Here is a 14,904-nt window from a genome sequence, read left to right as displayed (position 1 = left end):
TCCTGTAACTGTCAGCGGCAGTACAAAACCCTCCAGAACATCAGCGTTTCTGAACACAGCGAAACAATGTCAGAGATCAAGTGAAATATCAAGTTTTTTGATGAAACCGATGGTACATTTGCTTAAGAGAACGACAGTGTTTTCAGTAGTGACCGTCCAACATCCGGTCCAGTTTAACTGTGACTTGACCCTGTCTCTTCTAGCTCAATTGCAATGCAACGTCATGCTGTGAGCGGACAGATATTTTAGGAATGGCTGCTTTAGCATGAGTAGCTGAGGTGGCTCAAAAGTTCGGAAGTTGCTGACTGAGAGTATCTCATGAATCGGCAAACCCAGTTTCTGGAATCTGCAACGTCATCATCAAAGTCCTAGCTATTATTAGGCTCTCAGACACAATGCGCAGGTCTAACAATAGTTTCACACTGTTCCACGAGATCAGCAGGTGCTAGCAATCTATCAAACTGCAGCAGGGTTCCAGCGCAAGCAGGACAGTGGAAGAGGGTTCCAGCAGACGGAAAACTGTTTTTTATGCATAAAAATAAAATCTGCCCACTAGATTGTACTTGTTAACTAGTTTTGTAGGAACTACTGTATTGGTAGCTTTCACGTTGCTAAGTTCCTACATAAAAGGCAAACACATTTCTCCGGATTGTTTGTTGAAGGCATTTTAACTCTTTTGTGACTCTTGTGGTCTCAGTGGTTCTATTTGTGAGTTACTGTGCAGTAGAAAAAAAGTATTTGCCCTCTAAGAGATTTCTTTTGTTTTTAGTCCCATTTTATTATTTCAAATTTCAAAACAATTTTTAATGTCAAACAAAGCTCTCTAAAGTCAATTACCCCTTTTCACCTAAACCTAGCAATATATTGTGCCATCGTTGGGCTCGACAACTGTCCTCAAGCAATAAGTGGCAATCCGTCGCAGAGTTTTGACACACTGTTTTTTGCTGAATTTATTTAACCCACCTACAGTCTAAGCATGAAAAAGGAGAACAGCAGACAGCGGGGAAACGGGGGAGTATCTCATCGGACCGTCAGTTCCCGAAACTGCACAGAAAAAGCCAGTGCGACCCGGCCGCACCATGCACAGGGTAAATAGCTCACTGTGTCCTATAAACAATGTATCTTAAGACAGCAGAAGAGTTTTTAATTCAAGAATATCAGAGAGTTTTCAAGGAAAGTAGTTTAAGGTAATAATAGTACAACTAACATTCATCATAAACCAGACCAATCTGAACCCCGTGTTGTGTTGGTTCTTTGAGTCTTACAGCGGTGAACTTGCTGGTTTGCTCTTTATGATTGAAATCTGCTTAAGGTCACAAACCGATGGGATTTTCTGTCATGTTTCTAGTAAGATGAGTCTCTCGGACAGGCAACAACTAGGTACTTTTGAAGACTTTATTGAGATTGCTTAGGTAATTATTATTTTTTTCTTCGTCTCAGCAGTCTTCCAGGATGCCACTGGGAAGGAGAGGCCAGTGGTTAATGATGGGTTTTGAACAACTGGTGATAGATAGAGAAAAGACACGGATCTCCCTGGTAGTGGATGGAGTCGAGTTCTAGGAGGAGTTTTGAGTGTTTGGGCGCCTGATGATGGTTTATTCAGTCCTTGATTCTCCAGATTTTCCTTGAGACTCTGAGAAGGCCTTTGAGCAGATGGTAACTAGTCAGAAAGGACTTCGGACTGAGCCTTTCAGGAGGGCCAAAGGAACAGGAATGGGAATTTGGGCAGGAAGGGAAGTTTCTGACAGGGAAACGTAGCATTCAGACTCTGGTGAGAAAAACAATCAGGCATCTGATGCTAGCAAACCACGCCCTCTCTCAGGCCAATGTTCAATTTCTTTAATGAATTAAACATCTGACTGACAGCAGAAACATCAGTGATCATTTTATGTGTGCAACTGGATGTCAATTCTGGCATTAGGGGTTTCAAAGAAAAGGTGCTACAGTAGGCTGGGAGTTTCTTTCAGATGCCTAGGAATGAAGGAGAGGAACAGTCAAAACATCAAGGAACCTCAAGCAGCTGCTGTAGGAGTGCTGGTAGTTTCCAGCAAACCAAAGACAATCAGCTCTTCACAGCTAAGATGCCCACCTGTGTTGAGGAGGAGCTTTCTCAGTGGAGCAATGCTGCCACCTTGTGGTAGGGAGAGCAAGTGAAAGGTCATCATCAGATGATTTCTGTGAAATGTTTGCCGACATGTTGGTTTAGTTGTATTTAATGACTACTGTGCAATTTATGTTTGTCATAGTGTCAAATCACCATTACGCTAGCAAAACTACCACACCTCCAGAAACGGCTTTCACCACAATAACAGCTGTAAGTCTTTTGTCTCTACCGTGTTTCCACATTTTCAGCCCTTGTTCTTTGCAAAATGTTTTCAAATGTTGCCAGAGATTATTTTCTTGGATCTGGACTTTGGCTGGACCATTCTGTTATAGCTCTGGATGGATGTTTTCTGTTGTCCAGCTAGAAGGTGTACGCCTCCTTTTACAGGAATACCTGTAAAGTCAAGTACAGTCAAGTCAAGTCAAGTGAAAGATATTAAATCATTTTCAATAATAAAGCAAAAAAAAAAAAAAAGCAGAGTAGACAATGGAAATTTCAGCTTACTTCCTTGCTCTTCTGGACTGAAATTAGCAATAATACCTGGACCAACACTAAAAATATGAAAGTGTGTGTATGGCTGAAGCTTGATTCGCTACTTTTTCTTTTATATTTTCCAACATAATTTAGCAGGCAGTTTTGATCCTTACTGAGAACATCAGAGTGAAGTTTCCTGGGATCTCTGAGCTTTGAACTACAACTTCAAACCTTTACAATGGCGCCATCAAGTGACCGATACTAGGAAGGCAGGTTTAATGTATTTATGCACAAAAAAAGGTCAGCACACATGCATGAACACCCCCACACACAACCTGCTTGGCTCAACTTTGAGCTTCACTGCAAAGGCCTGGTTTGATGTCTTTAGATTTTACATGATGTCATGTATCTGATGAAGCGAAACAGCCCAACATCAGTTTTTCATTTCCTTACACTGAAAGCTAGAGCACAGCTGCCAGCACTGTTATTTCATCATAATTGTATGGGTGACAGACACGCAGGTCGCTAGGTTGGTACAAATAATGCCATGTAGTTTTGCTAGCCGATGCAAATGAAAATAAACTGTGGTTATTCGTGGGGGTTTTTTTTATCACTAAGCAAATTTTAGTCAAGCTCAGGCAGAGACTCCAAGATTGATCATTTTAAAAACGTCATCACTACCTTTCTGTCTCCCAACGGAGTTGTCTCAGACACAGTAATGAGGTAAAAAGAAGAAAAGTGTTACAGATTAAATATTTTGCCAAGATAAGAGACATTTCGGCTGAGTGTATAACAGAAACATATCTGTCAAGTCTCCCGTTTAGGCCAGGAAACTTCCGTATTTTACCCCCCTTTCCCGCCGTGTTCCCTTATTATTATTTCCCCCTGTAAATATCCCGTATTATGGCCTCCCACTGCTTTTTGCTAGTTTCTTCTCCACGGTCTGACGTCGGAACTGCATGGCGACATTTACCGTAATCTGAAATCCGAAACTTGACAGGTCTGCACAGAAACAGTAGTTCATCTCCAGGCCAAAAGCTTGCTGGAACCTCTGGTGACCACTAGGTGTCACTATGCCACCAGCTTGTAAGAAGCCTCCCGTCTGTCATATATATTCCCAACCTGATTTATTTTGCTCTTGTACTTAGTTAGTTTTTTTAGTATTAATATTATGTTTTGCAATTAGAGGCTTCTACTTTCTTTATTGGTTTAATTTATTTTATAAAGGAGGGAATTTAAGGTGAACAGCTTTAAAAACCAGATAACTTTTTTTGTTACCAAGGAACCAAAGGGGGATTTGGAGATATCAGTTACATACATGGATAAAATAATAGAAAAATGTTTCATAAGAGCTTGGACTAAGTACAACTCTGACATAGTGAGAAGTGCATAAATATCTATCTATCCACTGTTTGTGTGTAGTGTGTCCAGGTGGTGTGGTGAACCTGAAGCTCTTCCCGGAGAGCAAATATTGAATCAAGGATTGTTAAACACAGACGACACGGTTGGATTAATGCTTAGGTCTTCGGTCAATAAGCTAAAGGTTTTTCCTTCCCAAAAATGCACTTGAACCTGGTGAGGTGCCAAAAACCCCAATGGAATTTCCTGATTGTTTGAGATCGGATCCAATTGCAAGCAGGAGCTCTGAAGAATCGTGATATGAAGATGTTTTAATGACGATGATAAACATGAAACTCTAGCTGGAATGTCAGGAACAGAGTGGACAGGCAGTGAAGCAGGAGAAGCGGAGACAAGATGGGTGAACTGAGGAGTCCCGCAGTGAGGGAAAGAGAAGAGCTTAAATACTGAGGGAGAGATGACGGTGACAAAGAAACCTGGAGAGGATTCAGAGGTGAGTAGAAGCAGCTGGGGAAGGCCGAGAAAATGAGGTCTCGGTTCGGCTGAAGTGAACTCTAGAGCGGTTGGAAACCGGAAACAAGCAGGAAGAGGGCAACAGTGCAGGGCCTTCTGGGTAAATGCAACCGAAACAACAGCAAATGTCTAGTAATAGAGGAAGACATAACTTGTAGTCCTTTGCCAAAGACGAAAGAGAAATCCTCCAACTGCTTTATCTCACACCACTCCATTTTTCCGTGTTAGCATTACAGCAGCTAAGAAGAAGCAGAAGAAGTCTACATCTACAAGTCTTTATCGTTCCTTATCTCTGCTGTTAGGTGCAGCCAATCAGCGGGAAAGAAAAGGGATCGGCCAAAGCATGTCAACTAGAATTGGACTAAAAGTATTTCAGCTTCCTAAACTACGCTGTAGCTATGCACTACAAGGAAAACCTGCAAATACTTAACTGCGACTAGGAGGGGTCCCCCTGTATTAAAAAGTATCAAAATAAAGCAGAATGTCCTGAAAACTATTTGCTCCCACCTTTCAATTAATCACTAGTTTGTGTTGCTCTATAAGATAAAAATCAATAAAAATATGTAAAGTTTGATTGGCATGAAGTGAAAAAACGTGGAAACCAAGCTTGGTTAAAGACGGAGCGTCACGATGTTGGGGTTAGCATTCAGTCTGCAGCCTGCCTTCCTTCTGTCTTCCCACCAGCAACCATCCAACATTTCAGACAAACCAGCTGCACCGAGTTGTTCAATCTCCCAATGAACACCAAAATAATAATAATTAAAAAAAACTCACCCTAAATATAGAAGTGGGGGGGAAAAAATCGACATCAATAAAACAGGCAGCAAGAAAATGTTCTGCTTATCAGACACTGAAACGGAACTGCCTGAGAGAAAATGCTGGAAAAAATACCTCAAAATCTGTGGTACCATTAGCCAAATAGATATGTACACTATAGATAATAAATAGCAGGGCGATGTATGAGCTGAACTGTTGATAAAATTCTTAAGATGCTGCTAATAAAAACTCTTTCCTTTCTTTTTATTGCTGCAATCCACTTTTGTCGTTGCACTCCATTAATCAGGTATCGACTGCACGTGTGCACCGACGATGTTTCAGCCCAGATTCCCTTAAGCTGCAGTCGGTTATCACTTTACAAAATCCAGGGAACGTTTTGGTTTTCCCGCATACAGACGTGGAATGTCGACTGAACAGCAGCCAGTGAAACGACAGCAGGGATTTTAGTCTCTAAAGAGTACAAATGTGGTTGCTTTGAGTCCGTGAATACTTTTTTTTTTTTTTTTTCAGGCTTTCTAGTATGTATTAATAAGGAACGTGACTTAATTCTCCAGTTTCCACCTGTCACCACGACCTGCTCTGCCTGCTGCTAACGCTGAGCAAGTTAGCTCTCAGAAGTTACATTGTGGTGCATTCAATGTTGTCGGAAAAAAAGAGATCCATGCGCTTAATGACTGATTTGCCTTAAGTATTTATTGAATTCATAGTCGCCAGCTGGGGTGGCAACAAGGGTGCCAAGGCTCTCATTTGGGGTGGCAACTGCCAAGGATGCTGCCCCTGGGGCTACCTTTTAACTTGGTTTGAACTGTTTTTTTAATTTGTTTTAATCCTTTAAAATGTCTTACCTGTTTTTAGCCACCATACTCATGACTTTCACCTTCTCAACCATCAGTGTTAGAAGTGTGAAGTCGAGAGTTAGAGCTCAAAGTGTTTCATCCTTTTTAAGTTCTGTACAGTCAGATTTGTTTTTTTATTACAAGAATGTACACTCCCGTTTTTAAAAACCTACACCCGGTGGCAGGACTTGTGACCATGGCCGTCTACTGGAGTGGCTCCAACGAAAATAAAAACGACGGCGTGGCCATTTTAATAAGCAATCCTCACATCTTAGTGAAGGGGAGCACCGTGGTGAGAGAGGGACGAGCACTTTTAACAAATCGGACTTTTAACCTTACAGAATTTTAACCTCTCTATGGTTTTTGCTAATCTATAGTCATGATAGAAGTTCCATCTCTCTTTTCATAAATGAAAATTTCTTTCCAGGTGAATTTAGAATTTAATATCTGTGACCACCAAGCCACACAGGTGCACCCAGGTTGTATCTGTGTGGCTCTTGAGTGGAGACTGCCTGAACTCCGGGAAAACAGAGGATGCATAGTGCTTTATTTGAAAATAGTAGAATAAATAATAGGTGGGCAACTCTTACAAAAAGACCGATAACTAAAGCTGTGGAGAGAGTTATCCTTAAACACTTTAATATAAAGTGTCATCATGGTATTTTTGTCATATGAAAGGAGGAGTCCAAAATGGAGGGTGGAGGGATAATTGCTGATTGGGGTCAAAGAGACAAAACAGAGGTGATGTAAAAGCAACAGGGTTCCCTGCTTATTATGACAGGTAAATGGAACAGTCTGTGTGCAGGATGTGTGGAGTCCTTCATGATGTGAACACTGACGTTTGTAGCTTTGGGACAAAAACGTGCAAAAGTTACAAGGAGGAATTTTCATGGCATCTGACCTCATTGTCCTTTTCTACAGGTGTTGCATGTTAAGTGGAGTTAGTGATGCTCTGAGGTTATGCAGCCAAAGTCGACCAGCAGTTGCTTGCTAGAAGCTCTTTCCCTCCAGGAAGGTGCGTTGTGCAATTGATACCTGTCATTTTTATGGTCTTTCTGCATCAAAGTCTATGAATCGCTCTTGGTCTGACCCCGCCCTGAAGCCTTTATGCCATGTGAGACCCCACCAGAGATGAAACTCACAGACAGCCAAGACTTCAAAACCATAGGGGTACTCAAACCCCTCCACCACGTTAAGGTGGCGATTCTGCGAAGGGGAGGAAACCAGCAGATTGCATCAAAGCTCAGGATGCAATCCCCCACCCTGAGCAAGCACGGGGCAACAGTGGAGAGGAAACACTCCCCTTTCAAAGGAAGAGACCTCTAGCAGAACCAGGCTCAGGACGGGCGGCCGTCTGCCTCGACCGGCTGGGGTTGGAGAGGACAGGAAAGTGGACAAGACAAACAAAACATAGACTGGAGCTCTGGCTCTGATGGAAGAACAGAACCTAAAAATCAAAGACAAGGGGCAGGAGAGAAAGTGAGACAGGATAGGATGAACAATGGAAATGTGACTAATGACTAGCAAAAACAATATGCATTGCACAAATACATATGTAAACTACTAATTCAAGGATACTTTGTTCTTCATTTTCTCGGCTGCTCTGTATCTTTGTGTGCATGTAACTGTGATAGTGCCTGTGGTTGTGTCCTAACTGATTTACCTAATGTGAAATCTGCATTTTTATTGTTAAAGAAAGTTATCAGCAACATGAATGTACTGTAGGCCATTCCTATGCAACAAATGCCCCATAGAGGCATCTCACCCTGTATGGACTCTAGAGGACAGGAACAACTTATAACATATAAACTTGTAATTCAAAGTTTAAAGAAAACAGATTAAAATGTTTTGGGGATTTTTAAACCACCACTGCTAAGTTATTGTGTGCAATGGATAAGAAGTGGAATAAAACCTAAACAACAACACATACCAAAGACAATTTTGCACACTCTATATCATCTAAAGATGATGCAGAATCTCCACCTAACACACGTGTTTTATTTTTTCCAGAGGGTCAAAAATAGATCACCTAGAAAAATCTCACTGATCTCTACTTGAGCTAATGGACCCTTTTTAGTCTAATGGGAAGAAAGGAGCATAAACCTATTAATCTCAATTTGATCCAGCAAATTGTTTTGACTCAAGGATTAAACCGGAGCATCCAGAGAAAATCCATGAAACTCCAATTATGCTAATAAACACCCATGGCCATAGATGAGGTCATGAATCCTAAAAATCTCGGTTTAAACATCGTCCCTCCAGCGTGTCCTGGGTCTTCCCCGGAGCCTCCACCCTCTGGGATGTGCCCCGAACACCTCACCAGGAGGCGTCCAGGAGGCATCCGAACCAGATGCTCCAGCCACCTCATCTGTCTCCTCTCGACGTGGAGGAGCAGCGGCTCTAATCTGAGTCCCTCCCGGATGAATGAGCTTCTCACCCTATCTCTAAGGGAAAGCCCAGACACCCTATGGAGAAAACCCATTCCGGCCGCTTGTATCCGCGACCTCGTTCTTTTGGTCATGACCGAAAGCTTATGACCATAGATGAGGGTGAGAACGTAGATCAACCGGTAAATCGAGAGCTTCGCCTGTTGACTCAGCTCTCTCTTCACCATGACAGACCGGTACAGCGCCCACTTCACTGCAGACGCTGCTCCAATCCGCCTGTCGATCTCCAGCTCCCTTCTTCCCTCATTCGTGAACAAGATCCTGAGATACTTAAACTCCTCCACTTGGGGCAGGACATCACCCCCCGACCCGTAGAAGGCACTCTACCCTTTTCCGGCTCCAGTACCCTCTTGTTCCGGGGCAAACCCCAATATACAGGCACCGAGATGGGGGGCAACAAGTATGCCCACTCCTGCCAGGCGCCTCTCACCGTGGTCAACTCCAGAGTGGAAGTACATCCAGTCCCTCTCAAGGAGACTGGTTCCAGAACCAGAGCCATGCGTCGAGGTGAGATCGACTATTTCTAGCCAGAACCTCTCAACCTCACACACTAGCTCTGACTCCTTCCCCACCAGAGAGGTGACATTCCACATCCCAAGAACCAGCTTCTGCAACCGAGGATCGGACCGCTAGGGCCCCCTCCCTTGGCCATCACCCATTCCACACTGCACCCGACCCCTTTGGCTCCTCTCACAGGTGGTGGGCCTATGGGAGGGTCCTGAAAACATGCTAGAAAAACAAATGTTCAACCAGAGGAGGAAACCAGAGACCCCATAAAAACCCCAACTTACAAACCTGTCCTTGAACCCTAAACCTTAATCCTCATCCCAAACTAAACTAAACTAACTACCAATGATTAAATTTAATAATTTAATGTTTGTGTGAGGTGTAGTTAAGAAAACCATGCGTGATTGAGCAGCTCTTCCAGTGTGGGACGTTCCTCTGGGTGTGTCTTCAGGCACCTAGTCAGAATATCATGGCAGTCTGGAGGGTCAGGGGTCAAAGTGCAACAACAGTTAGAGTTGCGGACAGATTTATATATGCTGTGAGAAGATATAATACAATGTTTGTCTCACTTTTGGGAAGCCTCTTGCTGATCTTTAGCTTCTTTTTGAGAAATTTGTTGGTGTCAAAATTTGTATCGTGGAGAATTTCAAACAGGACCACTCCCAGCTGCCACACTGTTGTGGGTCCAGCAAAATATTTCTTTTGTGTGCGATACTCTGGTGATTCAAGAGCATGGGTCCCTAGAAAATGTGTCAGAATTCAGAGAGTCAGAAAGAAGAAGAACAGTAAAAAGAATCTTTGTTTTCTCAGAACTGGCAGAAAGAAGCAGGATATCGTACCTTGGAAGATGGTAAATTTCCTTCCGTGGTCAAAGCAGCTTAGACCGAAGTCTATGAGATAGGCTTGTAGGCCTTCTGAGCTCCTCTCAATAAGGACATTTTCCAATTTAATATCTCTGTGGAAGATGTTTGCATCCTGAAGTTGAATCGTTGCTTCCACCAACTGTTTTAAAATGACCTAAAAGACAAAAATGATTTGAAGCTCATAATTCTGCAAATTGATGTTGGACTTCAGTGAGAAATACAGTGACTTGTAAAGATTTTTATTTTCATACGGATATTTTTCACATTGTCACATTACACCCACACACTTCAATGTTTGTAGAGACATTATGACATGCATTAATATAAAGTTTTACAAAATTGTTTTGCGGAGGGATTATTGCACTGTATTTCATCTCTCTGATTTTATCACATTCACTATGAAACAAAATCCCCAACTGAAGCAGCAAGTGACAATATTTAAAAAAAAACACTCGAATTTCCATCCAGCAGCTTACCTTGGCCTCCTCCTCATGTAGACAACCTCCATTCTCATCAAGGTAGTCATTGAGGTCCTGCGAAGGCGTGGGCCTCTCCATCACTATGAGCAGCTCCTCCTCCAGTTCATACCAGTCCAGCAGGGACACTGTGGCCAACTGCCCTGATGAACTGCTACTCAGATTCTTCAGTTTCAGCATGATGGCCACCTCCAGCGCCATCTCCCTACCGTTCTCATCCTGAAACATCGAAGCAAACAGGAGAAACCCACAATGCATCTGGAATCCAGTAGGACTTAAAGTCAGTCCTAGATGATGTTGCTCACTTACGTTATGTTTGCGGTCCACCTTTTCCTTTGGAATGTGTTTGATAGCCACCTATACAATAGAAACAAAGCATTGCTCAACAATGGGAATGTTCAGATTTCTGAAGTTGCTTGACGTTGAGTTATCAGTATTTTGAGTATTATGATTGATGTGCGGAATGCATTTGTTGTGAATGCACCATTAGAATTGAAAGAAAATGTAGCTATCTAGTTTGGTCTTTCCCAAATCTAATTTAAAACTACAAGAACTGAAAATGTTCACAATTGTGCAATTCTAGTATGTATTAGTAAATACATGTACCTTAATTCTTAAAGTCTCATTGGTTAATGAAATTATTTATCTAATATAGTCTTATTTTACAGATCTGAACTTTTTCAGTTTGAGATGTTATTAGCTAAAATCAGCTAAAACAGAGTCTGACTAGCTGTTAGACTTGCACCTCTATGAGGATATTAACTCTTTTTTACAAACTTTGACTCCTACTGGCCACTGTTAGAAGAACTATTACTGATAACTTCACAGAGTCTCATTTTAAGTATTCCAAATACACCTACAGGTAATTTATCCACCTCTCGATGTCCAGCAAACACAGATCCATAGCCTCCTTTTCCCAGTAGATGCAGCTCAGTATATTTTTCCTGGAATTCAGCTAAACACATGAACGCATCTTTAAATTTCATAAAGCATCAGAATAAACTATGTTCACTAATGTTACCTTAGATCTAATTATCACCACACCTTAAGTCTCTCTAACAAATGTTTATATTACAATTCTATTGTGACTTAAACTCTGACCTCTTTGGGAATCCATTTCTTTTGTCTTTTTCGTCTTCTTCCTGGTATTCTTCCTCCTATTCCTCAGCTGTGGTTCCTCAATGTCCTTGTCCTCCTTCTTCAGATTCCTCTTCCGTAAATCGCCTATTCCTGAGCTGCAAAGTACCAGGCTGGAGCTGTTGGACTCTAATAATGAGAAAAACCCATAGAAACAGCATGAGCATTTTAACAATATTTTCCATAAGAGAAAAACATCCCGACAGAAACATAAGACTTATAGTGACTTGTAAAAACACTTGTCCTCCTTGCTTTTTCACATTTTGTCTCATTACAACCACAAAACTTAGATTATATTACAGGAATTTCATAAGAAGGACCAATATAAGGTAAAGCATCACTTTGAAGTGCTGAGCATATATTTATAAATGTAGATCTGAAAAGTTGTAGCATGGAACTGTATTCAGCCGCCCTCTCTTTAAAGAACCACTTTTTGCTGCAACTTCAGGTGATAATCTTTTGAAGTTTGTCTCACTCAGTTTTGAATAATCAGATATATTCAATCCTTGCAATAGATTATCAATCTGGTAAGAGAAAATTAACAGAAGTTTCACCAAAGTAGCCAACCTGTGCTGACGTCCACTGAGGATGGGGGCTCTTTGGTTGCGTCCTGCTGCAGGAGTCCCTTATTCTCATTCTCTGCCGGTGTTGGAGATCCCTCTCCTTCTTCTGTTATTTTTCTCCTCAGTCTCCTCACAATCCTCGTTCCGTCCTGGTGGCTTTTGGATGGTCCAAACATCTTAGTAACCCTGGTCCATTTTCGGCGGGTCTCTTTTTTAGCCCTTCTCCTTCTCTTCGGTGTGCTGTCTCCAATGGACTCAGCACACCGTGGCATCGTGCTGCTGCTGTTGATCTCTAAAGTAAGAGATGTTGGGAATAAATAGTGATTATTTTTTACATGTTTGCTCTGTCAACAAAAGCCAATGAACATTAGTTTCATCAAAGCAGCCAACCTATGAGGATGTCCACTGAGGAGGAAGACTCTCTGGTTGGAAGCTGATCCTGGAGTTCTTCCTTCCTGCACTTGGCTGGTGTTGAACCTTCTTCTTTTCCTTCTGTCATCTTCCTCTTCAGCATCCTCCTGGTTTCGATCAGGTCCTGGCAGCTTCTTGAGGTTCCAGGGATCTCAGAGGCCCTGATCCTTTTTCCGTGGATCTCATCACCAGAATTTCTCCTGTTATTTGGTCTGCAATCCTCAGCAGACTCACCACTTGGTAGCTTCACGCTGCTGCTTCTCTCTAAAGTAAGAGAAATCCGAGGAGAATTTGTGATTTCGTTTTACAGTTTGGTCTGACATTTTGGTCTGTCAACATACAGAAGAGAAAATGAACATTAGTTTCATCAAAGCAGCCAACCTATGATGATGTCCACTGAGGAGGAAGACTCTCTGGTTGGAAGCTGATCCTGGAGTTCTTCCTTCCTGCACTTGGCCGGTGTGGAACCTTCCTCTTTTCCTTCAATCATCTTCCTCTTCAGCAGCCTCCTGGATTCGATCAGGTCCTGGCAGCTTCTTGAGGTTCCAGGGATCTCAGAGGCCCTGATCCTTTTTCCATGGCTCTCTAAAGAAAGAGAAATATTGTGGAAAATTAAGGATTGTTTAGAGTACATGTTTAGTATTTCTGAATCACCTCACATACTGATATCTGATCAGGGACTTTATTACATAAACTGTTGAACATTTAACTCATTTTCATCCAGATTCATGCTTCTCCGAGAAGCCAACAGAGATTAACACATTTCAATGTTCCTAACCAATGGAAGTTAATAAAACAGAATTTCTGAGCAATAAAAATTCAAACTCTCTTAACTAAATATTAAGAGGTTTACAAGACTCTTATTGTTAAGTGTGTAAAATGACTTGTTAGATCCTCTACACTCTAAAACATTTGAGCCACATTTAGTTTTGTCTACTATCTTCTACTCTTTAAATTGCAGCATTAAATTAAAACTCAATTCAAGATTAGTGAACTTAAAAAAGAAGTTTGAATAACTTGTCTCTTGTTAAATCAACTGCATGAACTTTAATTTCTTAATTAAAACCAATAAAATTTTCTTGTTGACTTCAGATGCATTTTCAAGGCACCAGCCGGACTTTCATTTTCAAGTTAAACCACCGTCAAATATTTTACAGTATAATTTTCCAAAAAACTGAAACATAAACCTTGTCTTGATAAGTAAGAGTGAAACTCAAACTCATTACCTTTAGTTCTTCTGGAGGCTGGCCTTTTGTGTTCCTGGTCAGATTTATCCATTTTGGTGTAAATTTATTCACAAGAGAAAGCTGGTTTAACTCACAAAGTTACGTCTTACTCTATCAGATTTCTGACGAACTGAGCTCAAACAGAATGTTGGGTTCTGACACCAACCAGTGTGACATCAGGAAGAACATTCCAAACTTTTGGTCACAAATGTTAGCATGGAATGATGATGCCTAGTTACCCTCTGACTTAAACCTAAACAAACCCACAGAACAGAAAAATCCCCCCAAACAAACAAAAATGATATATTTGCTGTTGGTTTACCAGGAAAGAGTTAGAGGAATGAATCCCAACTATTATAGCCACACAAAGCTCTTCATTAGTTTTTATTTGCTTCAAAATCTTAAGAGCTTCAGCTGCTATTTATAGCGTTTTATTGATCAAAAACGATTCAAAGCAGCAACTTAAAGCATTTCCAAATAAAATTTCATTTGACAGGCAGACTTGCACCACCGGTGTCCGAACCTTTTGCCATGTGTGCCAAATATGTTCATAATAAAAGAATGCAAATAGGCCAAAGAAATATACTTTTATATTTTATGATTTTTTTTTTCATTTTATCTGAACAAAAAAAACAAAACAACACAGAATATTTTAATGAAACAAGCATTGTAAAGTATTTTCCAGACTATAGAGTGCACCTTACTGCAAGCCGCATCTACAAAGTTTTGTTTTTTTTAAAATCTGGAAACGTACATATAAAAGCCGCACAGGGCTATAAGCCGCTGATATCTCCGTCATTCTCAGTTTTTCACAAGGACCCAGCAGAGGGCTGCACAGGGGCGGATCTAGAAAAATATCTATGGGGTGGCAGCATATGCCACCATATTCACACACACACACACACACATATAGTATATATATATATATATATATCTATATATATATATATATAATAAATAGTAAATAGTAGCTTTAGCCAAAATAAGTGGCCATTTAAAGAACAAATCAAACAACTAGATTAATAGATTAACAGTAAATACATAAATATTTCCTACGTTACATGACTTTCTGTGTGTTTTATTCAAAAATGTTGATATATGTTAAGTTGCACAAAATTTGAGACCAAACTTCAGCTTTAAAAGAGAACAAACACAGCTTTAATTAACATTTGCAAAAGGAGAAAACATACAAAGCTCACATCTCAGTGAGA

General features: G+C 41.0%; 1 protein-coding gene across 1 annotated transcript; it reads right to left on the bottom strand.

Moving 5' to 3' along the window:
* Nucleotides 1–9,402: 9,402 nt before the first annotated feature.
* LOC116727415 (serine/threonine-protein kinase 33-like) lies at nt 9,403–13,745 on the bottom strand. The gene is made up of 11 exons (XM_032574829.1): nt 13,694–13,745; nt 12,849–13,052; nt 12,447–12,731; nt 12,061–12,348; nt 11,458–11,580; nt 11,217–11,311; nt 10,666–10,713; nt 10,357–10,575; nt 9,857–10,034; nt 9,587–9,757; nt 9,403–9,494 (listed from the first exon to the last, which is right to left on the bottom strand). The coding sequence occupies exons 1-11, from the start codon at nt 13,743–13,745 to the stop codon at nt 9,403–9,405; spliced, it is 1,755 nt and encodes a 584-aa protein (XP_032430720.1).
* Nucleotides 13,746–14,904: the final 1,159 nt, after the last annotated feature.

Source organism: Xiphophorus hellerii, chromosome 10, assembly GCF_003331165.1.
Source record: "Xiphophorus hellerii strain 12219 chromosome 10, Xiphophorus_hellerii-4.1, whole genome shotgun sequence".
Classification (NCBI taxonomy): Eukaryota; Metazoa; Chordata; class Actinopteri; order Cyprinodontiformes; family Poeciliidae; genus Xiphophorus; species Xiphophorus hellerii.
Note: the sequence above shows the minus strand (reverse complement) of the source record. Positions and strands in the feature narration are given on the sequence as shown.

Bases quoted from the DNA above. Each gene is read 5' to 3' on its own strand.
- LOC116727415 (XM_032574829.1), bottom strand. From the start codon at position 13,745: ATGGATAAATCTGACCAGGAACACAAAAGGCCAGCCTCCAGAAGAACT. The intron at 10,576-10,665 runs GTAAGTGAGCAA...TCGATGTTTCAG, and splicing joins AGGTGGACCGCAAACATAAC to GATGAGAACGGTAGGGAGAT. The intron at 10,035-10,356 runs GTAAGCTGCTGG...TTTGTCTTTTAG, and splicing joins TACATGAGGAGGAGGCCAAG to GTCATTTTAAAACAGTTGGT.